At 48.8% G+C, this 26,928-nt stretch overlaps 2 protein-coding genes across 4 annotated transcripts; both read left to right on the top strand.

The window, feature by feature from the left end:
- The first annotated feature begins 775 nt into the window (after positions 1-775).
- PPIH (peptidylprolyl isomerase H) lies at positions 776-10,923 on the top strand. The gene is made up of 10 exons (XM_075520645.1): positions 776-869; positions 1,451-1,515; positions 2,133-2,156; positions 2,672-2,716; positions 3,154-3,196; positions 5,197-5,289; positions 6,821-6,908; positions 7,706-7,746; positions 9,036-9,124; positions 10,742-10,923. The coding sequence occupies exons 1-9, from the start codon at positions 804-806 to the stop codon at positions 9,102-9,104; spliced, it is 534 nt and encodes a 177-aa protein (XP_075376760.1). The 5' UTR covers positions 776-803; the 3' UTR covers positions 9,105-9,124; positions 10,742-10,923.
- A 4,055-nt stretch (positions 10,924-14,978) lies between these two features.
- On the top strand, positions 14,979-25,238 carry YBX1 (Y-box binding protein 1). 3 transcript variants are annotated; one of them, XM_075520630.1, is made up of 8 exons: positions 14,979-15,302; positions 15,645-15,708; positions 19,287-19,320; positions 21,613-21,702; positions 21,926-22,228; positions 22,603-22,685; positions 22,781-23,058; positions 24,863-25,238. In XM_075520630.1, the coding sequence occupies exons 1-7, from the start codon at positions 15,146-15,148 to the stop codon at positions 23,025-23,027; spliced, it is 978 nt and encodes a 325-aa protein (XP_075376745.1). In that variant the 5' UTR covers positions 14,979-15,145; the 3' UTR covers positions 23,028-23,058; positions 24,863-25,238. The 3 variants fall into 3 exon arrangements, with proteins under 3 accessions (XP_075376745.1, XP_075376744.1, XP_075376746.1); XM_075520629.1 differs by having other exon boundaries at positions 14,980-15,302; positions 24,858-25,238; XM_075520631.1 differs by having other exon boundaries at positions 14,981-15,302; positions 22,793-23,058; positions 24,858-25,238.
- The last annotated feature ends 1,690 nt before the right edge of the window (positions 25,239-26,928 follow it).

Raw genomic sequence — 26,928 nt, 5'->3', positions numbered from 1 at the left:
CAAGGACAGCTGGATCCATAGTCAGAATGCTCTTGGGTCACCAGCCCCCCGCCGTGCCAGCTGTGGTGGTTGTCTTACAAACGGAGTTGGTTACCCGGTGCGCAACACCCAATACGCACACAGAGCCGAGAGAACAGTTTATTTCAAGTTTTGCGCAAGACCGGGTGCTAGGTGGTAGCTCCACGAAGCCAGCACACCGCTCGTTCATGCAGGTGCAATATTTATACGGTCTAGTTGCACATATGCCTAAGTGATTATGCAGAGCAGCTTCCTATTGGTTTACATCTTCTCGTCTTATTCTTAAAGCTACAGTGCTACCTTAACATTCCGTGCATGCCCGAAGGTGAGGGGTCTGTGGTTGGGCCGGGGTCTCCAGCTCGAGGCGTGTGACTTTTAGTATTATAATGCGGACAGTTCGCGGGAGGGTGCTTCTTATCACACTGCTACTAGTAGTTTCAGATGGTTGCCAAAACATCTTAATTAGCTTACATATTTCTCCAGGATGTGTTTCACTCCCAAGGCCAGTAACTTTGATTAGACGTTCCATATTCCGGTCTGAATCCTCCTCATCAACTTTGCGTAAGTCCCGGCCTTCTACCAGCTCCTGATTCACTACAGTGGGGCGGCGGCGGCGGCGGCTGCTGGCTGCCGGCTGCTGCCTCCTGCTCCCGCTGCCTGCCCCCGCCCCTGCCCCTGCCCCTGCCCCCGGGGGCAGGCAGGGCAGCTGAGGGAAGGCCTGAGTCTCGCCCCGCCTCCCGCTGCCACTTCCGCTGCCACTTCCGCTTCCGGGAGAGGCGGCCGCAATGGCGGTGCTGGCATCCAACCCCAACAACCCCGTGGTCTTCTTCGATGTCACCATTGGCGGGCAGGTGGGCGAGGGTGCTGCCGCCGCCCCGGCCCCGGCCCCGGCCCCGGCTCCGGCCCCGGCCCCGGCCCCGGCCCCGGGAGCTGTGCGGCGGAGGCTGGGGCCGGGGCGGGGGCTGCGGCCCGCCCCGGGAGGGCCCTGCGGGGGAGCACCGGCGACTTGTGGGGGAGCACCGGGAGGGGGGTCGGGGGGCCTTGCGGGGGAGCACCGGGAGGGGGCACCCAGGGGTGCACGGAGCAGGTGGGGGTTTGCAGGGGTTAATTGGGGGTGTAGGAGCGCAGAGGGGGATGGCGGGGGGCACTGGGGCGTTCAGGGGTTCATTGTGGGGCTTGGGGGGTGCAACTGAAAGCGCTTGCAGGGACGCAGCGGGAGGGAGCTGCAGGGGAGCGTCGGGCGGCTGTAGGGTTACAGGGGTGCGTTGGAAAGGGCTTGCAGGAGGGGTGTGGGGTTGCATCAGGAGGGGGCTTGCAGGGATGGGGGGTGCAGCAGGAGGTTGAATTTGTGGGAGTTCCCCGGGTGCTGAGGCGGGGAGGCTGGTGTGTGTGACTGGGGCCCAGAAGGCTGATCTGGCCACTGTCTCCCCAGGAGGTCGGCCGCATGAAGATCGAGCTGTTCGCTGATGTTGTACCCAAAACGGCAGAGAACTTCAGGTAAGGAGCAGCCGGCGTTCCTGGAGCTCAGCCTGGACCCAGGCTGTAAACGCTTATCGGTCCAGGAATGTCTCTGGTGGCAGAGTGACTACCTGTCCCCAGAACTGCTGCACCTGCTTTGCTCCTCTGTCCATACCCAGAGAGGTGTGACCGTGCAGCATCCTGATCCCTCAGGGGAGCCCATCTGGCTGGAAGATGAAGGACTCCAGTCCCTCTCTGCTCCCTCTGTGGAGCTTCTGATATGCTCAGTGTATTTATAAAAGGCAGTACCTTAATGTCATGTTAGAGTTCTCTGCCACCGGCTGAAGGGTGTACCAGTTGGACATCCCGCTTCCATGGGAGAAATGAACACACCCTGTTCTCTGTGAAACACAGTGCCTGCTCCACGTTTAGTCTCTCAGTGTTAAATATCTGACCTCCTCAATTGCAGAAAGTGCAGAAGTCTGCTTTGAAATGGAAGCGGGGAGGAGTTACTGCCGGTTCCCGTTTCATTGGGGATATCCCCAATGCAGTAAGGAAAGTCCTGCACAACAGTCAGTGCACGTTCAGTGAATGCAGCCCTCTGTGTCCTCGGAGTTCAAATGTGGCTCATGCTCTGCTCTTTTTTTGTTTTCCAGGCAGTTTTGTACGGGTGAATTCAGGTAAGTGGATTATAGTGTCCTTTTCAGTAGCCTACTCAGAGAAACAGGCCTGGGTGAGTAGGAAGAAGGCTCACTCGGAAGTTTCTCTTACTATACCAGTACAAAACCAAAGAGTTACAGAAGTCTGCTGTGATGAAATTCTGACGGGCTCAGTCGGTCGCAGAGTTGGCAGACTTTCCCTTTTAGGCATGACTTTTTTCGTGCTCAGGTTGCTCTAAAAAGCCTTGTCTGCAAATCCCACCTGCTCATGCTGCAAATTGCAGTGGGATCCCATTAAGATGATGGTATGGATGTTGTAGGGAGCCGTGTCATTTAATGTGCAGAGCCACTTGAGGTTTCCCTTTGCCTCTGATAGCACCAGCTCAGAGCCAGGCCCCAGTAGGTGGGTTGGCTGGTTGTACATCAAGGCAGCTACTAATGTATAGGGCAACCCTTTGGGACTCTGAATTCCTGGCAGGGTTTTGTGTTGGGATATCCAGTCAGCTGCAATTATTTTCCTTTTTATTTCCTTGCAGGAAAGATGGTGTCCCTATAGGTTATAAAGGAAGCACTTTCCACAGGTAATGCTTCTGCTTTTGTTTAGGCACTTAAATCGCAGCCTGAGCTAGATGTGGTTTGGAGACCTGCCTCGAGGCATTATTGGTCTGGGAGGCATTTGTAGGACATGGCTAATATCATCCTTCTGTAGCTTTGGGGGATTTCGGGGTGCTGTCAGATGTGTATGCTGGGGCCACTGGGAGGGATCCCCCGTTCCTGGTGTGCCAGGGCAGACATAATTTTCTGGCATCTGTCACCTAATCGCTATCCCTGGTGAAGCAGTGGGTCCCAAATTACCTGATAGCAACCAGTAGTTACTATTTGTTGTAGATTTTAGACTGTAGCATTTATAGACCATGATAACTTTTGTTGTGCTGCAAGGCAGAACTCCTTTTTACCACGTATTAAGCTTCTTGAGGCATTTGTCTACTGAGAACTAAGTATTGTTTTACTTCTTTAGGGTAATAAAGGATTTCATGATCCAAGGAGGTGACTTTGTTAACGTATGTACTTCTATATTCTTTTCGTATTTTTCCTACATGGTATAATATGCAACTGTTTCCAAGGGTCTGTGCTGATTTATGGGATCTGTTGGCTCTCTTTTGAGGTACCCAGTAGTAACTGGAGGTTTCCTCATGGCATTGCTGCCATCTTACCGCAACAGACTATAATGTACTTTAAAACAAATCTGGAGTCTTGGGTGAACATACCTTCTCCTTCCCCAAATATTTCCTCTCTAAAAAAAGCATGGCAGTACAGCTAGAGGCTTTTCAAACTTGCAGAGATTTTTTTTTTACCCTGTTGTCCTTCCCCCTTCTCCTGTCCCCCCAAACAAGAAACTGTGAGTTTCTACTAGCTTTGTGGAGAGAGACCCTAAGTACAGGACCAAGCATCTAGTGCAAGAGAGAGTTTAAATCAAAACTAACTTTTTGTTAATGAATTGTCTCAAGATAGAAGAGACTTTGTGCCGCAGTGGTGGTCATGCTCTGACTTGGGGATAAGCAGAGTATATGGAGAAGGCTGAAGGACCGCTGGGTCTCTTACTGGGTCCTAGGACAGTGAAAATTACTTCATTTCTGAAAGTGTTTCAAAATATGAGGGGCGTGATAAAGCTTTTTTAATACAAAATGTATAAAACTTGGTTGTATGAAAGTCACTGAGAGAACTGACTGCACAGCGGGTGGCTCAGCCACACGAGGTTTTTAGATAGTTGCTAATTGTGATGCTGCTCAGATGTCCCAGTGGGCTTTATTACTTCCACTGAAGCTCAAAAAGCGTTACAGATTGCACTGGCATTTGTAATTTATAAATTACACTTATTACAAAGCCACTTGGGGAGCAAGAACGGTTACAGTGACCATTAAGATAGGGTATATGTTCCTGTCTCAGAGCCAACAGTTTCAGTAAACCACAGAGAATAGGAGGAAAAGAAGAAAGGGCAGAGCAAAAGGTGTGGAGCTGCACATGGTATATTACTGGCATCTTATTTTCCGGTTAAGTTTGGCCTAATAAAGGAAGTATACGTTAAGCAGAAAGGCAATGAAGGGAGACAGGTTGCAGCAAGGCAGAAGAAATGGGGCTGAAGTGACGTAGAAAGGGAAGTTACTGTCAGAATAGTAAAATTAACTGACCGTGACAGAGGTACCTGTTGCATTGCTTCTGCAGCTTTCCCTGAGGGTTCCTCACTGCAGCGTCTTTAAGGCTGTTCTACTGCAGGGTCCCTGCTCAGTCCTTTTGGCATCATACAGGAGTGTCTCTGCAACACTGGACCAAAGAGCAGTCTTTCAGCAATCCCACAAGCTACGTGTCTTACATGAACCATGCGTCGGGGTTCTGCAAAGTTATAAACTCATGAGCAGTCAAAGCTTGCAATCTGCAGCTGTTACGGGCCACGCTGCTTTAATTTATAAGTATCTTGAGATCTGAGTGCTTGGGCTTGTAGTAAGTACGAGATGTCTTGACTTCATAGAAAGTACAGCAAAAATTAGAAACTCCGTATTTTAGAAACTGTCCTTGCTGAACAGAGAGATCACTTCCCTGTTTCCAGTAAAGTCACAGAAAATAAGGTGAAATAAGTAAGCATACCATCAGGCGACTTTTTCCACGCAACCACTTCTGCTTTCCTTGTCACACCAGCCCATACTTCTACGTCCCCTCCCTTTCCCCTGCCAAGTCCTGGTGGGTCCATACAAGCAACCTGTAGCCTCCATCTCACTCTGGGAGGCTTGGACTTAGTCCTTACTATCTCCGTGGGTTTCTGCCAACATATGGATGCAAACGATGTAGTGTGTAGCTAGAAACCAGTTGCTGTTCCTCTTCAGAAATGAAACATTGAATGTATTCACTGCTGGTGTATATAAATGGCAGTACAGCATCCATTTTGGGTTGAGTTTAACCCTGTCCTTTTGCTTGGGGATTTTAAATTTAATTTTTAAATTGAATTGTTCTGTAGCAATTGCTACAGAACAAATGCTGTGGCTGACTGGGCACCTCTCTCACACAGGGAGATGGCACTGGAGTAGCCAGTATATATAGGGGTCCTTTTGCAGATGAAAACTTCAAGCTGAAACACTCTGCTCCTGGGCTGCTCTCTATGGTGAGTATAAAATAATGACATTAATAAGACTAAAAAGCTTTTGGTACTTTCTCTGTGCCTTTTTCCTAAGTGTATAAATTATTTGCCAGACAACAGGAATCTCCACCATTGGATACAAGGTCTGAAAGACCTGCTTTGTAACTACTAGTCAGAAGGCTACTCATGGGTTAACCTGTTGAGTAACACAAAAGTCCTGATCCTGCAGCATCCTTTCTTTTTTACCTGTTGGAGTGCTGGGGCAGGCTTTGTTCCATCAGCTTTCAGAAGAGCTTGATTCTTACAGTTTTTCTATGGTGGCAACTGGTGGTGTTTTTTCTTCCCTGATACTGTTATCAAACACTGACCTCAGCAAGGATGAAACAAAGAGATTTGGGAGTTTCAAAGCCACAGCAGTGTTACCATGGTATCTTTTATAACATACGCTTCCTGTTCAACATTGTAGGAAAAACTGCAACCATTGCATGTTGTCTGGTAGGAACAATACGCTGACTTTTGCAATAGAAAGCAAGGGGAGTCAGTGCTTCAGTGTGTTCCTCTCCACAGCTGCTTCTTCCCCAGCTCTTTCAGCTGCCATTGTCCTTAAAACCACTTGCTTTGGGCATTTACCTTTTGGATTAGTTATTCATCCAGTTCAAAACATGGCCCAAAAAGAGGTGTCATGACACAGCTAAGCAAACAGTGTACTGTAGTGTGGGAGAAGGGATCCCACGCTGGTATTACCAGCTTTGTGTTAAAGTGGCATGGCTCTGGAGTCATTCTGCTGGGCCAAACCACGGTCCATCCCAGCTGGATCCTTCTGAAGCTGGCTAGCAATAAAGAAAAGATCCAATGTGACTGTGTCCTGTGCAGTTCTGCAGCTGCAAAACTTGCCCAGTTCACTTGTCAGCACAGAAACATGCTTTAGTACCTCCTGGTTGTCAAAAGAGATTTGAAAAATTGAAATGGACTTAAGTGTTGCAGAGATGTTTTCTTAGCAGAGTGCAAATGCTTTGGGTGTTGCGCCTGGGTGTGAATTAAATTTCACATCTGCATGACATCATTACCTTTCTCATCCTGATCATCAGAACAGGCACTTGGTTTTTTTATTCTGAGGAAACCTTCCAAATAGCAGAAATCAGCTGCTTTTTTTTCTGCCCTGGTTCCTGGCTTTCAGTTTTCCCCAGGACAATACTGCAGCAGTAAGTACTCATCACCAAAAATTTTAGCCTTTCTTCAGGAGCATGCTCTAGAGCCCAGATTTCTTCAGCACAGCCTTGTGCTGAACGTGCCTTCCTAGAAGTATAATAAAAAGTTGGTGGCATGGCTCTCGCACGCACTGGCATGACCAGACTTGGTGGCATGCCACGTCCCAGCACAGGGTGCTCTCCTGCAGATGTATATCTTGCTTCCTTTGGTTTGTGTAGCAATAAGCTAAAAATAAGCTAGGCTAGGTCTAGAGCAACAGCTCTTTCCTATGTGAGATGCGTCTGCCTTCAGTTTTGGGAAGTCCTAATTTGTACGCTTGTCATATTTTGCCATTCTCGACCCCCAGGCAAACAGTGGTCCAAGTACCAACGGCTGTCAGTTTTTCATTACGTGCTCCAAATGTGACTGGTTGGATGGAAAACACGTTGTGTTTGGTGAGTACCTGCAGCAGAGGCCTGGCGTACCAGCTCGCAGACACTTCCTGTGGCTCAGCTGCTAAAATAAACAGCCACGGACTGCTTGTTCTTCCCCTTGCGCTTGTGCTAGCGGAGGTATCTGTGCAGCCAGATACTGAGATGGATGAGTGTTGAAATGAAACATTTTTTTCCTAGGTTAGCTTTAATCCAGATCAGTTCCTTGATCGGTGTATTATGTTACTACATAAATCCTTGTGCCAGTGCAGAAGGGACAGACAGATGAGTGAAGGGATATCTTTCTTCTCCACTGTCAGAGAAGACTGAGCTTTCAGCAGAGTTTTTAGATAGTAATTCTATGAAACCACATCTGCTAACTTTTCATGTACTGCCACTCGAGCTGTAGGATTTCAAGGCCAGCCTTTAAGCGGATGTCCTACTTACTGCTTCCTCCACTTCTCAAGTAACGCTGATACTGTTCATTGCCATTTTGCCATTACAAAGGTTGTGTTGATGGAGAAGTAGTTCATGCTGGTTTTTAGTGAAGCTGGTAGCGGTAGGTCTCAAAACCTAGATTTCTACACATGCCACCCCTGCGATGGAAAAATGCACTCAATCTCTTCTGAATGTGGAAAATGTTTTAAGAGGGGTTGTTTCCTTTATCAGTTTAGAGATCAGTAACAAACCCTGAAGTGCCCAATAGCTATATACTGCACAAGACTTTTCAGGAGGGACAAAAATGCATGTACCTGTGATGAGTGGGGGGGAGCAAAGGTGAAAACTGGCCATACTGAAGTGGATACATTTTCTCATTCTAGGTAAAATTGTCGATGGGCTGTTGGTCATGAGGAAAATTGAAGTAAGTTGAATTTGCGTATTTCTCTGTGAATGTTCACGTTGGAAAGTCATGTAGAGGATTAACAAGGGTTGTTCTGTTCTCTCCTGTTGTCTGTTTACAGGATATCAGGGAATACCAGTGTTGATAACTGGTATTATCGGTTGTCATCATTATAAAATAGCAGGAAATCTGTTGAGGCAAAGGCTGTCGTACAGATTAACTTCAGAAATGCTATGCTCTCGTGGTTGCTGGTTAGTCTTTGAGCGGGGATTGTGTTCTTGTGGCTTTATTTGCAATGCTCTGCATTTGTTCAGGAAGCTGAATTGAAAAGCTGTTCCATCAGCAACTCGGACAGAAGTGTAAAGCAGATCACTTCTGTGCCATTGGCTGGGATTATTCAGTGGATACTAAATCAAAAGTTCTGCTGATCCGTGATCAGCATGTTTAATAAGAAAAATTAAACGAATCTTCTGATGGGCTTCCAGGAGCTGAAGATAAATACGCTCAGGGGTGGTGGTTGCTACCGACGTTGTGACGGGGTGTCACAGCAGGATAATGAGTGAACTCACAAATAGCAGTGAGTTCTTCAAGACAGCCGCCACTAACTTCATGGCACACGCACAGGATAATGTGCACAAGGGCCTCTGCCATCAGTGAATCCACAAAGTGGGGCACAGAGCTGACAACTGTTAGGTATTGAGAAAAGGTCGCGTGCAAGGAACTGTACGGCATGATATAATCCATGTGTTGCTAGCCCTCTTCACCAGGAGCACTGATGGAAGGCTTGTGGCGTGCCTGCTTTGTGCATCACTGCAGGGAGGGGCAAATTAAAGAAAACAAGTAGGAGACTCATGAAAGAGCAGCCGAGTCCAGCAGAACAAGAGGTTCAGAATGAGGGTTGCTTTGTGACTATCTCATACTTGGATTCCCTTTCTGTGCAAATACAAGTTTGCTTTGCTTGTTGCAGCTGTAATTAGTAACTTTAAAGATTTAAGCCAGAGCAGCCTCAAGTGACATGATGCCTGCTGTATCTCATGAGGAGCTCTCCAGTTTTTGCTCTGTTCTATCCCTCCCATTCAAAGGATCGGGATCTGGTCTGTACCCCAAACCTCTGCGCGCAGAGAGTTCAGCGGCTTATGGCCCGGTCTGTTGCCAAAATGCACGACGGTGCTTCTATGTTACTCAGAGCTGTGTCTAGATTTCCCTGTTCCTGATGTTGCACAGACACCTCTTAGCCAGTCTTCAAGTAGCTGTCACTGGATTTGCTGTGATTTTATAAGGTTTAATGTTATATATTTGTTTCTGCCCAGAATGTGCCTACAGGTCCAAATAACAAACCCAAGCTGCCGGTTGTGATCTCTCAGTGTGGGGAAATGTAAAGCAATGGAACAGAAACGTGGTAAGTCTCAGTCTTCACAGGCACCCAGTGCAATTGAACTGTGAGCTGCTCTGCTCCTTACTTTTCTCGTGACTTATTTTCACATTCATTTGAGTCTGCAGAGAGCTGACTCAGCTCAGTGAAACACCAGAAAATGCTTCTCTAACAGCATTAGTTTTTTGCCAGCTCAACTCCCTGAACTGGCTTCCCTCTGAGGTACACAAGCATCAAAGGCAGTGCTAGAGGGATAAGATTTTGCAGCTGTGATCAAGGGGAAGATGGGGTTGTGGAAGCTGTGCCTTGGATGGGGTTAGGCTTGGCTTTAGAAACCAGCGGATGAAAGGGAACTGCAGCAGGAATCCAGCTGGTACTACCCAGACAGTCTGGGGTGGTGGGAGGCTTCACTTTGACCTCCGGGTTGGTGAACTCTCTGATTGCTACAGAAAGCAGAGCATCCATGTGTGGGGCAGGCAGGGATCAAGAAAAGAAGAGGAGAAAGAGAGGACTTAAGCTTCCTTGCTCAGTACAGCCATAGGACTGCCACCACTGAAGGGCCAAGGAATTATTATGTTACATAGTCTTACCTTAACTCAAAAAAATACCACTGTCCTCACCTGAAGGGAGGTGTTTCCGGCATTTACTATTATTCAGGCTTCATTTTAGTAAAACCAATAGGCTCAAGACAGAGCTCAGGCTAACTTACAGTATTCTGTTTCCATTTTTCCACCCACTTCACTGTAAAAAAACACAAGCATTTAAACAAATCTGTCTAGATTTCAATGTGTCAGGCTGCAGCTTGTCAAAAATCTGCTGTATTAGCCTTTTGGTTGCTGATTTTTCAAATTTCAGCAGGCAGGCAGGCACTGACAAAAGCAAATCCCACAGTTTTTGACCTTCCATTAAATGATTTCCAAAGACATCTGGAATTGCCACAAAGGCACGTCCCTGCTTCCATAATAAAGTCTTTCAGATCTGCAGCACTTCAAACTCTTGGGAGCTCCTCCTGTTTGATGAAGTGACAACAGGGAATGTAATCGTTCTTTCAGTTCCCTGGTACTTCTGGTGGCATTTACAGGCTCTTGAAGATAGGGGCAGCCTTGTTAATGGGCTTTCTTGCAGATGGGCAGACCTGTGCTGAATCGTCGGGTCCCCTTTAGGGTTGTCCTCAGGCTCAGACTTGTTGATCATTTTGATTTGGAGTGCGTGATCTCTGGCCAACATCCAACTTGAGACTGGAAGCTTTTCATTTCTAGGTATGAGGCTGGTGCCACCTTGCTTACTTCCCAGCCAGGTCTTAGGAACTGCCTTTCTGCCTCTCAGCTGTCTGTAGACAAGAACGGCATTCGTCTCGCCCAACTTCAGACAGCTAAATCCATTGCTTGTCAAGATGCTTTAAAATCAGCCAGGACAAAGAGGCACTGTTGGTTTTAAGTTCAGAGGTAGATGCAGATGCCTGGCATGGAGACCCAGGAGGACTGCTGGGTTCTCTAGCTCGTTTGACATGAGCTAGTGCATGCAGCAAGTAGCACTCACTTGAATATTGCTGTAGCAGCACCCAGTGTCACTGCACAGTCTTGCTGCTGTAGGATGAGTTGGGAATGGCTGTGCAGCATTTTGGATGTTTCTTCTTCGTTTCAGTGTTCCTTCACCGGTGGTTAGGCCTGTGCTGGCTCCATGCAGTTCCAACTCCAGCCAGTTCCCCCACTGCCCCAGTCTTCTCCGCAGGCCAGATCCACGCTTTTGACATTCTCCTGAAATTATTTAATAGTTGGGATCTATCTTTTTTATGTTTTGAAATGTAAATAAAGAATTTTGTTAAATATGTATGCAGTGCACATCAGTTAACATGCTTGGGAACGGCGGCTTCTTCAGGTGAGAAGGGCTATAGCATCTTCAGCAACGTGTGTTACCCCTAGCTGGTTCAGTAGGGAACATTTACTGTGCGTGGTATTGAGGGGCATTGCTGCTGGGCATTTGCAAAATGGGAAAGAAGGGGTGAAAAGAGCATGGCAGTGCCGTGCTCCACCGGCTCCTTTACTCGGCAGGTAAATAAGGCTGCCTGGCAGAGAGGTTCTTGGCATCTTGGGAACCTCCAGAACCTTTCTATGTGCAGCCTTACTGAAGAAATTGGTATGGCACAGACTTCTATCACCATGAATTTGCTGGGCTCTGAGATGAGTTATGTTGTAAACAAGGGTTTGTAAAACCTCCCCTGGCACATTGTGGCACTAGGCCATCGGGCTGTTATGTGTGCCAGGGGTGTTACAGGAATTTACCTGGGTGCTACAAGGGTGTTGGAGCAGGGCTTTGGGCTGGGAAGCAGACAGTGATTATGCTGTAGGAGTAGAAATCGGGGCTCCTTATCCTGCATGGTTACAAAGAGCACAGCTGAGGCTGCAGGTTGATGGAGAAACTGACTTTCTTTTCCCAGAATCAGGTTGCAAGCTCACCTTCCTGCTGGGGGACAAGAAAGCACCCCTCATGGGGGCTGGGCTACGGCGTGAGTTTTCTCATCCAGCAGATTAAACGTAAAGGAGTTGGGACAAAGTCTGTTCTGTCACGTGCAGGCGCTTCATCCCTGGGTACGTCCCATCACTCCGTGGGCAGCAGGAGTGTATTGTGTGGGGCTGTCCTGGGGAGGTGCAGTCTGTGCACTTAGCTCGTGCTAGATAACAAGCGCTGACGTACCGGAGGACAGATCCTGCAGGCATGCTTTGGTGTGCTCTTCTATCTCGTGGCTGTTTAAAGTCCTTGAAGCAGGCTCTGGATGTCAGGATTTCCAGGTCTCCGTTCCTGGGATTGCACATCTGCTGAGGACGCTCGTGCTCGCTTCTCTCCAGCCCAAGGCATCTCACCTTCTTGTACCTGCAGAACATCAGGTGATGAAAGAAACACAAAGCACGCCATCCCTTTCCTCTCCAGCCCCAAAAAGACTTTGCAGAGGGCTCTTTCCTGTGAGATGAGGGTTGAAAATTCCTGACAGGGAGGAGAAAACTGGACCCAAATAACGGCTGTGATAGAGGTGACCAAAAAGAAACTCAGCTGCTGGTCCTGCTCAGGAAACGTGTCCCGATGGCCCGTCCCTATGGGTTTAGGCAGCAGCTTGGCTCCAGGCGGCTCGGGGGAGCTCTGCCTGCCAGCTGCAGTGCTCAGGTCTGCAGTTCTGGCTGTGGGTACCCAAATTCACTGTACTTTTTCACCAGGGAAACAGGCTTATTTCTGGGTCCACTCAGCAGCACTTTCTCAGCTTGATGTCGCTGTGATCACCTAGTCTCACTTCCCACATAGCAGGGGTCACAGAGCTTCCCCCAATTAATTAACAGCAACACATCCATTACAACCTCTTTGAAAGTTGTTTTAATGGCTAATTATATCCCATTACGTTTCTCTTTGACACTGAATGTGCAGAGTTTCAGCTTTCCAGCTTAGCTATCTTGCTGTTCCTTAGCTGCTGGCTGAAAGTTTTCTCAAAGACCACATTTTGGGGTTTAATTCCCTGATGATTAAGTCCCCCTTCAGCTATGTTGTATGTAGGAAGTCCTGGAATCTCCTGCTGTAGAGCAGATGATGGATCTTCTCTCTCTGAGCTCCAGCGTCTTCCTCCAGCTGTGGATGCTGCAACTGGAGACAGCGTTTCTGATTGCCTCTTTATTCACCTGAGGATCAGGTTAGCCTCTGGGCCCTGCAGTGTTACACACACCCCCCCCCCCCCCCCCCCCAAGACATTGTTAGCTGTTGAGTGGCCCATATTTCTTCTGTAGGTGCATGGCCCTGACATCCTTACAGGCTTCATCATGAGATTTGAAGTTTTCTCCCCAATTTTCTCCCTCTAGGTTCTCTCGCATGGTGGATTCTCTATTCGCCGTTATATTTTAAGATTTTTCAGTCGACTTACTGAGCATCATCGGATTTTGCTATCATTCTAGTTTCTTCATCAAGGTCAGAATTCTGATGCAGATCCCTTGCGGGCTTGTATTATTGCTTTAAAGCTCTCTCCTTCGTTAGCTGACTTGGAGCTTAACTTACCAAGGGCTATGTTGGGCTGGAGAGGAGTGAGCACGAGCGTCCTCAGCAGCTGGTAACTTTTCCATGAAAAGTTACCAAGATAGCTTGACAAGACCTATGTCCATAAACCCACATTGGTTGTTGTGGTGGGTTGACCATGGCCCCATCTGAGCCCCTCACCTGGCCATGGTGTAATGTGGGGAACTGGCATGTCTTCTTCATGCTGGGATGGGGAAATCAACAGTGATTTGTGTGTGGTGCTGGAAGGGCTGATCCTGAGGGGATACATGTTGGTTGCAAAGATGGTGGAGTGATGGGTCAGCTCCCAGAGCTTCTTGGTGGTTGCTGGTCATCTTTTCCCCCTCTTAAGTGGGAGGAATGACATAACCAAGGGCGGGGCTGTGAATCTGTGGCCAACAACAACGTTTTTCAAGTGCCTAAGGCAAACAACTTGGACAAGGCGGCTGGGTTTCCCCTGGACCTTCCCTCTGGGGAATGCAGCAGATCTTGGATCTCTCTGTGCCGCTGTAAAGTGAAGACATAGGGGATGGGGGCAAAGAGGAGGTGAAAGGTGGTCGTTAGAGAAGGGCTCCATCAAGATAAAGAACCCAGCAGTGATGCTTTCCCGGCTGCCTGGGTGGGGAGAAGGGCTCAGGGTAAGCGGAGCTGCCCCGCAGCCTCTCCCCATCCCTCTGGCAGAGCGGCTCCCCTGGGAAGGAGGGGTGGGATGCTGGGGAAGAGGCTGATTAAGGACAAGACTTGTAAGAGACCTCTGACCCGGGGCTACAGCCTGGCTCTTAAATGGCTCAATTAGGAGGTGTTTATCTCGAGTAACTGCCCGGGCAGGTGCAGTCAGAGGAGGCCGAGCCTGTGCAGTGCAGCCGCGGCGTGGAGGGGCTCGAGGAGCACCTCAGCCCGGCCCCAAATTTCTGTAGGCGAAGCCCGGACCCTTCCCCCTCCTTACCAGGAGGCCGGGCAGGGGGCTCAGGACCTCTGCGTGCTGCCTGCTCCCTGGGGGGGTTAGACCGGGCTGCCTGCACCCGGGGGAGGTGGGGGGGTTAGACCGGGCTGCCTACTCTCTTGGAAGGGTGAGACTGGGTCCCCCACCCCACTTTACGCGGCAACTGCGGCACTTGGGCCGATTCGTTACCCGCCAGCGCAGCCCTGCCCGCAGCACGCCGTTTCTCCGGAGGCGATTACACTGCTTTAACTGCACGTAATTACGTATTTCAAGCAGCTCCGCCATGTCTCCAGGTCCGTCATTTCCCCCCGTTAATTAACGCCCCCAGGCTCCTTCCTTCTGATTATTATTTTTCTTAATGGGAGCGCTCGGGCTGCACCCAGCCCCTGTAACGGGGCCGGAGGCGGGGGCCACCCGCACGATCGTTCTGCCCCGTGTTTTTAAAGCGAGGGGAAACGCCGCCAGCGCGTCCGTTGGGCCGAGTCCCGGTAGTACCAGGGCTGGGGCGGCCGCTCATCCGGGGTGAAAGGGATGGAGAGACCCCGGGGGGCCGCGGAGCTCCCGGGGCGGGCGGGGACGGAGCAGCCCCGGGCGCCGCCGCCGCCACATGGCCGCGCGCACTTCCCCGGTCGGGCCCGTTGGGGGCGGGAGCGGCGGCAGCGGCCAATCAGGGCGCGGGGGCGGGGACTCCGGGTAGGCCGGTGAGAAAAACGAGCCTGGCAGCCGCTGCCGGAGCAGCCAATGGGCGCGCGTTCCCGAGGAAAGGCAGGTGCCGCCACCAGTAGGCGTTCCGGGAGGGGCGGTGGCCGGGAGGGGACGAGCCAATGGGCTTGCTGGCCGCTTAACGGGCGGCCCGAGCGGCGAATAGCGTCGCGCGCGGGCGGGGCGCGCGGGGTGGCTAGCCGGTGCGGGCCGCCATTGTGGCCAGTTCGATCGGTATCGGGAGCGGAGAGCGGAGCTCAGCGAGCCCGGAGCAGGGAGCAGCCCCCCCACGGCCGGCCTCAGTCACCATCACACCGCGGGAGGCGGCGCAAACAGCCAGTCACCACCACCGTCCGCACCGAACAGCCGCCGCCATGAGCAGCGAGGCCGAGACCCAGCCGCCCGCCGCCCCCGTCCCCGCGGCGGCCCCCGCCGCCCCCGCCGACTCCAAGCCTAACGGCGGGACCGGGAACGGGGGCAGCGGCCTGGCCTCGGCGGCGCCTCCCGCCGGCGGGGACAAGAAGGTCATCGGTGAGGGGAGGGGGGGTCCGCGGCGGTTGGGAGGCCTCGGCGGCGGCGCGAGCTCCCCCCCCCCCCCCCCCCCCCGCCATCGCTGAGGGGCGGCGCGCGCCGCCTCCTCCGCCTCCCCCCGTGCGCGCGCGCCCCCTCGCTCGTGCCCGCGGCGGCCGTTGGGCGCCCTCCTCCTCCTCCTCCTCCCGCGCGCGCCGCCGGGCCCCGCGTGTCGGCGGGTGGGGGCGGGGCGGCTCAAAATGTCCGCCACGCGGGGCCTTTGTGTGCGCCGCCCCGCCACGTGCCGCCCTGACGCCGCCGCCTCTCTCCTCTCGCTCCTCTCCCTCTCTCCCCTTCCCTCAGCAACGAAGGTTTTGGGAACAGTGAAATGGTTCAACGTGAGGAACGGTTACGGCTTCATCAACAGGTGAGGGCCCGGCGGCGGCGGCTGCTCCCCCCCCCGCCGCGGGGAGCAGCGGGGAGCGGGCTGGGGGCGGGGGCGGCCTGAACTCGGCCCTTGCAGACGTTGGACCCGAGATCAAGTGCGCTTCTGGGTGACACGTGCTGCCGGGAGCGGGGCGGGTGGCTGCGGTGGCTGCTCGCTCTGGGGCGGCAGGGCGATGCCTTTGTCACCCCTGTCACCTTATACGCAGTGGCACTCGGCAGAAGAACCCGGTAAGATGTGTCCTACCTCCATCCCCGGATCTCCTACCCCATCGGTTTTTATTGGGTTGGTTTTTTTAGTACTTGAATCGTGGCCTTGCTCTCTTAGTGAATTTATTTCTTACGTTAAGATTTTTTCTTTATGCTGGCTTGGGTTTTTGTGGTTTTTTTTTTTGCTCTTAAGGGTATAGAAGTCTGCTGGCTGTTAGCACACACAAAATATTTGTTTAAACTCTTGCGTGAAGTTCAGTCACATCAATGCAAGCAAAAACCGTTTTGAGCGCTTGGTAGTTAAAAGCACACTCTCTTGAGGAAATCCTAAACGTGCGGGAAAACGAGCAAAATTCAGATTTCTGTTCTATCGCAAGACTGGAGTGTGTAAAGGGGTCTCAAGAAACAAGTGTATAGAAGAGTCTTTTTATGACAGTAGTTGGTTTTAAAGAAAAATTTGAACGCTTAGAGTTGTGTAAATACTTAAAACAGGCATATCTGTGAAGCTATCCAGTAGTAGAGGAGTCCTGGAATTGCTCTGCAAACCAGTTCAAGTGTAGATGCTGCTGCTTTTATTGGGCCTTGTATTTAGGTTTGTTTTAAATGTTGCTTTTTTTTTTAACTGTCTGTTACCTTATGACCCAATCTTACGTGTCTGCCAGGCTCCTTAATTGGTTTTGTGTCTGCAACTTTTAAAACTGGACTCTTGAGTCTGCCCAGTTTGCGTTCTTCATGTAGGTTTTAATGTTAAATGTCATGTAGTCGTCAGTGCTGCAAGCTTGAGCGTCTTCGGCTTTTGTAAACGCGTATAAAGTCATAGGCCACAAACTCTACCTCTAGGGAAGGCTTTTTTCCTGTTTCCCTCAGTAGTGGAAATGCTCAGTGATGCGAGTCAAGCCAGGAAGCAACAGCAGCTAGTTAAGACATCCGAATGGCTTCCCCAGTCATTAATTTGGCAGCTGTTTAATCCCTGAGGTTGCCATTTTTAATGAGAAACCCAGCGTGATCTCATGTTATCAAGAGATTAGAGCCGCAGCCTGGGAACTGAACTGGAGGACATTTCCTCAACTCTGGAATCTCTCTGGCTTGCTACAAGGGAAACTTTGCGGGAGCTGCTGCCCTTGCTTGTCTTTGCTTCAGCTGGGTCTGCTTGCAGCTAAAATTAGCTTTGGAGCTAAAATTTAGCTTTACTGTAGGTGCACGTTAACTTCAAGTATTTCCTGTGTTCTTTTAATGTTAAAAGTGCATTTCTATTCCAAAATATTAGTTTGAATTCAGAGTATCTGTCAATTGTTTCTCACAGTTGTCAACATAATAAATGGATGTGCAGGCCACTGACTTGGTCCTCTTACCATAATTGGAGCTGCACATTGATATCTGTTCTGTATTTAGTGCTCTGCTGGACTTAACAGTGGTGTTTTCTTAATCTCTCTGCTTGTCTGATGCCCTTTTTTTTTATTTTGGGTGTTAAAGGTGTTGAGGGGAGAATCATTTAGTGCAAAGGTAAGCCAAAGGGCTTGTTAGGCCTTCAGAACGGGGCTTTCGCAAAGAAAGCTTGAAATGGTACAAGAGAAGATGATGGCTATTACTAGTACATCATCCAGGCAGCAGCAGGCTTGCTGCTTCTAGATGTGCTTGCTGGAAAACACCATCAGGAATCACATGGCAGGCACTGGGCTTCAAAATTGACCAGTACATTTTTTAACTAACCATGTCTACACCTTGAGCTCACTCTGTGTAACTGAGTCATTTGTTGATCTGAAACTCCAGTGTTCTCTTAAGTGGAAACTGCATTTTCAAAAAGACTTTGAACACAAGCAGCTGGTATGGTTGTCCAAAACCAAACTTGGGCAAGAGCATTGAGCATCCACGCTTGCAGAGCATAGATGATGAGCACTTCCTACCACCATTTTTCAGTGGAGAGTGAAGGAAAGTGCTAAGCTCCACCCCACCCCCCCACCTCACCCCACCCCCCCGAAAACCTGTTACTGGGCTCTTCTGCAGGTTTTCAGCTTTTGGAGCCTCTGGTAAGAGATCTTGCATTGCTAAGAAGAAAGTATTTAGGCTCAGGCTTTGCAAGGGTTTCTGGATGCTGCACCGTGGGGCCTTGCTGATAAGCTGCCTCATGATGATCATACCGGCTCTGCTTTGTGTGCCTTTTGACTACCTTTTTCTGGTAACCTTTGAGGCTCATAGGCATCAATTCCATGAGGAAACAAGGTGACTTATTTTTACTGGTGCTGTCTGACAGAACAGCCATAGCTCGGATTGAGTTTTTGGAAAAGTCTTAATTGTCATCCTCATGTTTTAAAGCCAGTGGTGAGGAACACTTGGCTTTATCTTTAAAAAAAAAAAAATCTTTATTCTGTTACCCACACCTGTAAGCTTTCCAGTTCTGAGCATGTTTTCACACAGGCTTGCTTTGCGATGTCTCTAACCAGTCATTCTAGGAAATAAAAGCCACTTTGCTATTCATTCAAACTGTTCCACAGACTAATGAAACTAATACCGCAGCGAGGTTCAGTTGGTACGATGCGAGCTTGGATGTATGGCTGTAAGTTTGTTATGAGTGGTGGAAATGGCATGTACAGCGCTTAAAACAGCGTGGAGGCTGTTTCGGCTGTGCCGCTTAATTGCTGAACAGAAACTTTTCTGACTTCAGTTGGTACCATATTGTGGTTGTCCAGCCTCGCTCAGCGTGGTAGTTGCGGAAACTGTGTCATGATCACACGAAGGATGCTTTTGGATGCTTGTAGGTACAGACTTGAGCTGTTTTGTGTTTCTTGTGAGGGGAGAAACCCAAGTTTTTCACTCCATGTGCTCACAAACGCAACTTGAATAACCCTACTGCCTTCAGTGGTCAGCTAGTGTTGTTACTTCTTAAATGAAGGAGACATCGAGACTGAGAGGATGTAACTCTGGAGAGATCACGTAAGGCTTGAATGGTGATATCATAGCTTGTTTCAAAGACTACGATAGCTGATCTCCCACACAGACCCCCGTCAGAAATGGTCAACTGGTTGCTGTCAGGTGTTCATTCTTCAAGCATCTCCATCAGTGGGATGTCTCCACAGAGGGGTGTGCAGGAGGGAGGAGGAATGCTTTCACATGCGACTTACTGGACTTCAGCCTTTGCTCTGAACCTTGCATAGGCTACCTGACAATCTCTTCACTTCAAGCAGCAAGCTAGTAGGGGACTAGTTGACAGTAGGTTGAGGAGCAAGGCTGATGCTAAAAGCTAGTTGTCTTGACAGTTCCCTGCTTTGTCCCTCCCCAAACAACTGAATTTGTAAACTGGGCTAATTTAGTGTGCGTTTCATACATGAATTTCAATTACCTGTTGTCTTGCAGGAATGACACCAAGGAAGATGTGTTTGTCCATCAGGTAAGACTTCCTTGAAACTGAAACATGCTACCTCTCTGAAACTTGCTGTGCATGACCTGTGTAAGTAGGCTTGAAGTTGTGAGGGAGCCTCACATTTTCCAGGAACTGTTACTTGAACACAAACAACTGTTTCTCACGATTGGATTGCAAGTAGAGCCTGCTTGTGCTGGGAGTTTTTGCATATCCACATACATCCATCATGAGGACATGAGATACGTGGGTTGAGCAGGCTGGTACTGTACAGTGATGAGGATTGCACTCTCTGCAAGTATGCGCTGTTGACTCGGGGATAACTGCTTGAGTCCAGTTAAGTTGCCTTGTGGATTCATATAGTTGTTAGTAAGCATATGGAAATAAGGTTAAATGAAAAGCTTGCAGCAGGGAGAGAAATTAATTGGGCTGTAATAGGGATTAAGTGCTAGTGAAGGTTTTGGTTTTGTTTTTTTTTTTTTTTTAGGCAAAACTTTCATGGAATTTATGGCTCCAGGCTTTCAATGAAAGCCTGAAAACATTTTAATAGGTACTTTTTCAATTAAACAGATACGTACACTTAAATATTATCTCTGGGGAGCATGTAAACCTCTGGAAACTAGACTAGAGTGAGACTGCACACCACACCTGTGGTTTATTTCATGGAGCAGGTTGGCCTTAGTTTAGTCCTTTGTGTCTGACTTGTAAGTGTCTCTGATCGGCTCTGTGTTTTTTACCCTGTCTGTCTTAGGATCTCTTGTTCTGAGGCAGCCCACAAAGAGTTCTTAGTGGAGCATGGCTTACTTCTGCCATTTAGGAGCCCATGGAGTGTTCTTTGTTTCGAGTTAGGGATATACTGCTGATGTTGTAAACAAAGGGAAGAAAAAGTAAACCCCAGAAAGTGTTTTGACTTGAGTTTGATTTGCCATCTCTCAGCTTCTTGCTTGTGCTATGTCTGAATTGCCTGCTAGTAAAATGTGGAGGCATTTGTTTATAAAAGGTTATTCTGTAACGGGCAGTGGAGAAAGGCCAAGCGACTCTACTGTGTTTCTGTGTACCGAGGCAGGAATATATACCCTGAAGGAAAGCTTTCAGACTTTATTACTGGATTTGCAAGTAGGGTAACCTGTAAGTGACCTTGACTTACAAGCCAGATTTCAGGACTTGTCATGTAACTACTGTCTATGTTTCTAAAAGCACAGTTTGGCAGTGAGTTGTTTTAATGTAGTAATTTGCATGATAAAATAGTTTTAGGGGACTAATCTGGAAGAGATCAGCTTGTTTTAGGAGTTACAGCTGTGTTATGCTTTTTCCCATCGCCATTGTCAAGCTTGGGTCTCATGAAGAGCTGTTACACTCAGCTACTGTTGTAATAAGGTTTCCTGTCTTTCCCGAAAACCACTGCTTTATAGGCTGAGACTCGTGGACATGTTTTTCCACAGATTTTTTTCCATTTAGGGAAAAACATGTAGTCATTCTGTTGCTGGTATTGTTTGTAAAGTTGTTACTTGTATTGCTGTTCAGTTAAAGTGTTTGATAAGCAGAGTGTGGCTGAGAGCGGCGCATATTGCGTATTAACTCATCTGTCAAAAATTTAATCCACTGCTGAATAGCACAGAAAATTCAGTGTTTTCTAGTCATGTCATTTAACATGCAGATGCAGATACAAAGGCTTGTCTGGTGCTGACACCTTGGAAGGGCTAATGCTTGGTGTGTAATACACAGCTAGAGTAGATTTGTGATTAATTGGTAAATACTGTGGCTGAAGTGATGGCGTTGGAAGCCTCAGAGAAAGAAATCTCTTCATTTGTGGTCGTTGATGTGTTTATATAGCTTGGGGACAGCCTCATGCCCATGTAGGCTACTGCACGCTGTGGTGGTGTGGGAAATGGTAGAGGGCTGGAAATCTGCATGTATGATTGGAAAGGCTTATATATTGGTGTATATACTTCAGAGGAATGTATAAATACTATGGGGGTGTTTAGTGCTAAACTCCGGTTAGGAATACTATGGCCAGTGTCTGTTGGGGGGGTTGGTTTGTTTGTTTTCAACCCGCTTTTTCAGCTAGCAGGCAGCATGTTGACAGATGTTTCTAGTCAGCTGTTACACGTTTCAGGTGGGCCAGAACTATAGTAATACAGGTAAATTTTATGGCTTCCTGGATTTTCAGTGTTTTAATTGCTCTTTCAGGAGTACAGGTCTTCCTCCTAAGATATTAAATAATCAAATTCCTTAATCTTTAAAAAAAAAAGTCTTCAGATATGCCAAGTAGTATTCTCATGCTGTGCCTGTAAATGTAATTCTGCAATGTTATGTTGTTAGACTGCCATAAAGAAGAATAACCCCAGGAAGTACCTCCGCAGCGTAGGAGATGGAGAGACCGTGGAGTTTGATGTGGTTGAGGGAGAAAAGGTAAACGCATCTCTCGGGTGTTAAAGTACGCACAGAAAACTTGGTCTGCAGGCTTTGGTGTGGTGCCTGTGGTTTGAGTTGATGCCTGATGACATCCAAGGTGGTGAATGTTTTCATTGCTTTACAATGTGGATGTAAATCGTTGCTCAGTACTGAATTATATTATGCTGTGACTGATTCAATGCTGACTGTTTCCCTACCTAACACTATCCCTGCTCTTTAGGGTGCGGAGGCAGCTAATGTTACAGGTCCTGGTGGAGTTCCAGTGCAAGGCAGTAAATACGCAGCAGACCGTAACCATTACAGACGATATCCACGTCGTAGGGGTCCTCCACGCAACTACCAGCAAAACTACCAGAATAGTGAGAGTGGGGAAAAGAACGAAGGAGCAGAGAACATACCAGAAGGTCAAGCCCAGCAACGCCGTCCCTATCGCAGGCGGCGGTACCCACCTTACTATATGCGTAGGCCCTACGGGCGTCGACCACAATATTCCAACCCTCCCGTGCAGGGAGAGATAGTGGAGGTAACATTTGCTTAAAGTGTGGTGCTAAACTGGCTTGATTGCTTTGGAGCAGGGTGATGGGACACAGCTTTTGCCACTTTTTGTAGATACTTCAGGATGGTTTTGGGAAATGTCGATAAGCTGAAGGTCTTAATGTTAAGCTTTTAAAAAACAGTGTGTTTGAATTTACGGTAACTTCCTATAGATTAACTGGAAGAATCTCAAATTCTAGTGGTGCGTATTCCCGTGCCCTAGGACCTCTGCCCACCTTGTTGGATGCCTCAGACTTAACGTGACAGCCCCTCTTACAGCCATCTTCATCACGGCTTGACTAGTTGTGGCGTCAGTAGGCTTTTGCATGTGGCTAAGACGGTTTGTTGCCTAATGTCTTCCAGGGTGCTGACAACCAGGGTGCAGGAGAACAAGGCAGACCAGTCAGGCAGAACATGTATCGAGGTTATAGACCACGATTTCGCAGGTATGCTGCAGATCAACTTTTTTTTTTTAAACCTTGCCTTTTAGCAACAGAGACAGAACATGGCGATGGTCAGATGCTGCATTGTTAAAGCATAGCTTGACTTTCAGGGGTCCTCCTCGTCAAAGACAGCCTAGAGAGGATGGGAACGAAGAAGATAAAGAGAACCAAGGGGATGAGACCCAAAGTCAGCAGCCACCTCAACGTCGGTACCGTCGTAACTTCAACTACCGACGCAGACGCCCAGAGAACCCTAAACCACAAGATGGCAAAGAGACGAAGACAGCCGAACCACCAGCTGAGAACACGTCCGCTCCCGAGGCCGAGCAGGGCGGGGCTGAGTAAATACCGGCTTACCATCTCTACCATCATCCGGGTGCGTGTCTGGAGGTTCTTGAGGATACGATTTGATGACTGACTTTTTTCTTTTGATGCTTTCCTTTAATTTTTACCTTAAAAGGTTTGAAGTAGTCTTGCTTATGCGTGTTGTAACCAAACTGGCTGTGCTTGTGAGCATGCTCACTAATATCTGCAAAACCAAACTGTGAGACTTTGCTGTACAAATGCTGATTAATTGGGAGGACTTGGTTACCACGCTTTAATTTTCATTGATGGAGTCACTGCCTAGAGTACTGTCAATCTTAACATCTTGGCTGTGCTCAGTAGTTCAGGCTTAGGGCGGTCTTTGTCCACCCAGAAATAGTAATTCCAGCAGTGCTGGTATAGCAACTTGAAAGTCGCTGGGACAAACAGGTACTGGGACTTACTCGGCTTTCATCGCTCGGCCAAAGGGGAAGTGAATAGCATTAAGACCTCTAGGCGTTCATTTCTAGAAAGTTGGCGCAGAATTTGCAGGAGTGTCTCAGTAGCAGCTTTTTATCTAAACAAAAAAGTGCTGGAAAAACTGGTAGAGATGGTTCTTTTTATGGAGCACCCCGGGTGCCTGTGGTTGAAGTCCTGCAGCGCTGGTGCGGCTTGCTGCTTGGGAGGATTGCCTAAAGGTCAATGTGACAACGTTGGTTTCGTTGCAAGGTGGACTGGCTGTGACTTGGCGCTTGTTTGGCACTGTCTTCTGATGGGCAGTTTTGCTAATTTGGGAATATTTTCAGTGCTAGGTCTCTTTCTATTTGTTCTGCTTTTTTCCTGGCACCTTCCTTGTCTGTTCTTCCTCTCTCTTCCTGTGTATTTCCTCTCTCACCAGTGTTCATATCCCATTCCCATTGTGTCTTGCTCATAGCTCATTGCCTGGAGGGCAGGCAAATGGAAAGGCAGATTTAGGCTCTGGTGGGAGCGGTAATGAATGGTCACTTCAGTGGGATGAACAGGGAATGCAGGAGCTGGGTGTGGGTAGGAGCTTGGTGTCAGCAGCAGCTGCAGACCTCTCCCAGCTACGAGCACTTAGGGACTCATTCTTCGAGGGCTGGGATGCTGCTGGATTCGTCGTGCAGGTGGATTACGTGATAGCTCTTCAAGCCTCGCTGCAGCGTGTTCTGTGCGCTTGATGTGAACCTTTGTTTTATCCTGGTGTTCATCTTCATGGTTAACACCTGCTGGACGAATTCTTCATATCGTGGGCTTCAGAGAAACCCCAAGGTGACACTTGGTTGTTCTTGCTGTCTGTTGATAGTATTGGAGAATATAAATTGTGGTTTCTGTGGTCTGGGCAGTGGCTTGCTGATGCCACGCTGCCTCTGTTGGGCACAGGTAGAAATCTGCTCTTCAGCCACCTTCTGAAGCTCTTCAGTTGTCCTTGTGCCTTCCCGGGGGTTGGCTCGGAGTTTACCAGCTCCGTTTCCAGACCCGATCCCACAGCGCAGGGCTGTGCGTGTCTGCAGGGCCTGATGGGAGCAGCTCTCCCCAGGAGGCTGTCACGGAACAGGCTGAAGCAGGAGGCCAGTGGGGGGAGAGGCGTAGATGGGATTCCTTTGTGTGTAAATTTAGTGTCTTGTCTTCCTGGAGTCCTTTGCCTTCGTTTTCCATGGAAGATGGCGCTTTTGGCCACTGAAATGGTGGGAGTGTGGTGGGCTAATGCAAGAGCTGTAGTTGCTGCGGGTTTTTTCTGTGTGTATGAGTTGGCTCAGTGAGAACTTGTGAATTGCAGGTGAGCCCTGGTAGACAAAACCCCTGTGTAACCCTCCGACACCTGCCTGATGATGCTTTTTTTCTTTTTTTCAGTTTAGTCATCAAAGAAAAGACTTAAGAAATGAAGAAGAAAAGAAAATGAAATTCCAGCAATAAGAAATGAACAAAAGAATTGGAACTGAAGACCTTAAGTGCTTGCTTTTTGCTGTTGACCAGATTACTAGAACTATCTGCATTATCTATGCAGCATGGGGTTTTTATTATTTTTACGTAAAGAAGTCTCCTTTTGGAAACGATAAACACGTTTTTTAAAAGCCTGTTTTTTCTCAATATACCTTTAAAGGTTTTTAAATTGTTTCATATCTGGTCAAGTTGAGATTTTTAAGAACCTCATTTTTAATTTGTATGAAATAATACACCTGATTTTTTCAAGTCAAACTGCAAGCATCTGTTAATAAAGGTCTTAAAGAATTACCTTGTGTGCTTGGTTGTTTTAAACCCACTTTTGTATGAAAGGTTTTAAGTTAAGTGTTTATAAAAGGTTTGGGAAAAAATGACTGCTTTATTTCTTCAGCATACAGGGTGTTGGGGTAAAATGCAAAAAAATTAGTAAAAAAAAAAAAATTAAAGTAATTGAGCCCCACTGCAAATGGGTGGAAAGGCTCTCAGGGTGCTGAGGGGAGGTGCTTGGTGTCAGTCCGGTGCGTTTCCAAGAGCTGTTTGCTGGAGCAGCTCAGCCGTGTCCCTGCTGGGATACGGCCGTCACAAAAGTGAGGTGGTGTGAGGGTGCTTAAAAGAAAAACAAACCCCAAGACTCGTCATCAGAGGTGCGCGGAGCACAGCCGCGCTTGAATTCCTCCAAAACAAATGCGATGTCTTCACAGGTGAGTCACTGCAAGAGTTGCTGGTGTCTTGCTCCTGGTGTGCGGGAAGGGGAATCTGGGCAAAACCAGGGGAAAATGCAGGTTCCCAGCTGGGTTTGAAATCCAGAGCCTCCAACAGCAGCCTCGTGCGTGCACGGGCTTGGCTTAGCTGTCACGCTCGGCTCCGTGTGGGTGCTTCGCCTCTGGAGAGGCAGGCGTTGGAGAACCCAGGCTGCTGCCTGGAAGCCTCTTCCTGTGGTGACAGGCTCCTGGCGTCCCCGCGGTGACTGCCGGCAGTCTGCTGTCACACGGGGGGTGAAGGAGCACGGAAACTGAGCTGCACCTCGCAGCAAAACCGGCTCTCGCTGCGCTTGGACCTCGGAGTGAGAGCCAGGTGAGTGTTGGGGCTGCTCTACCAGCGTCGGAGCTGTTTCCTCTCCCAGGAAAGGAGAGGCTCAGCCTCACGCAGCCCCACAGCTCATGGTGCTGTGCTCTAATAACACCAGTTACAAATTGCCAGTAACGAATGCGACTGTATTGTCTGATGGCAGCTTTTGAGAGCTTTCCTTTCTATGCACTGAGCTCTATGCTTGTATGGTGCAAGTGTTTGCTCTTTTTAATTGTTTTCCTCTGTGCTCAAGAGCCAGCCAGGAACAGCCCCGTGCATTTAGGTTTTGCTTTCTCTAAATACCTTCTAACACGCTTCTGACTGCCCGTCCTCTCTGTGTCAGCTGTAAGCTGTCCGTCTTTTGGACCACAGACATCCTGCAGTTTAACAGCAAACTGTCAGTCATGCTCTTTATTTCTGTGGCACAGCTTTAGTGATTGGATTTCCTCATTTTTCATGTCCCTGGGGCATTGCTTTAACCTATGCTCATAATATTGACAGACTTGCTCCCACGCTGCAGGACACAGCAGTTGGCCTGTGGTGTTTGGGTGTAGCACCCAAAGTGGGAGCTGCAATAAAGCAAGAGGTAGGCTGCATTTCAGCTTCGTGTGAGATTAGAAATGATGTCCCCATCTTCCCTGGGGACAGGTGGCTTGGGAGGACCCTTGCAACTCTTCTGGTTTGGGGGTGTAGGTGTTTCGCAGCCTGCCTAGCCTACAAAAGGGCTGCTGTGACTCTCTTCTGCACCTTTCTGATGCAGGGACTCTCTGGAGCCCTGCGGCAACGTCTGCTCAGGCCAGGGGTTCGGTTTGCTTCCTTTTTGGGGTCACAGAGCCCCTACCAGGGAGCTTTCTGCCCAGCTTCCCTGCGGCTGCGATGGTTTCTGTGTGCTAACCTTTGGGTGAGAAGTAGG

This window comes from Mycteria americana, chromosome 18, assembly GCF_035582795.1.
Source record: "Mycteria americana isolate JAX WOST 10 ecotype Jacksonville Zoo and Gardens chromosome 18, USCA_MyAme_1.0, whole genome shotgun sequence".
Classification (NCBI taxonomy): domain Eukaryota; kingdom Metazoa; phylum Chordata; class Aves; order Ciconiiformes; family Ciconiidae; genus Mycteria; species Mycteria americana.
Note: the sequence above shows the minus strand (reverse complement) of the source record. Positions and strands in the feature narration are given on the sequence as shown.

What these genes read in the sequence shown, in the direction of transcription:
- PPIH (XM_075520645.1), top strand. Translation starts at nt 804, where the DNA reads ATGGCGGTGCTGGCATCCAACCCCAACAACCCCGTGGTCTTCTTCGAT. An exon ending in TTTTGTACGGGTGAATTCAG is followed by an intron (nt 2,157 to 2,671) that starts GTAAGTGGATTA and finishes ATTTCCTTGCAG; the next exon opens with GAAAGATGGTGTCCCTATAG. An exon ending in CTCCTGGGCTGCTCTCTATG is followed by an intron (nt 5,290 to 6,820) that starts GTGAGTATAAAA and finishes CTCGACCCCCAG; the next exon opens with GCAAACAGTGGTCCAAGTAC.
- YBX1 (XM_075520630.1), top strand. Translation starts at nt 15,146, where the DNA reads ATGAGCAGCGAGGCCGAGACCCAGCCGCCCGCCGCCCCCGTCCCCGCG. An exon ending in GGTTACGGCTTCATCAACAG is followed by an intron (nt 15,709 to 19,286) that starts GTGAGGGCCCGG and finishes GTTGTCTTGCAG; the next exon opens with GAATGACACCAAGGAAGATG. An exon ending in TATAGACCACGATTTCGCAG is followed by an intron (nt 22,686 to 22,780) that starts GTATGCTGCAGA and finishes GTTAAAGCATAG; the next exon opens with CTTGACTTTCAGGGGTCCTC.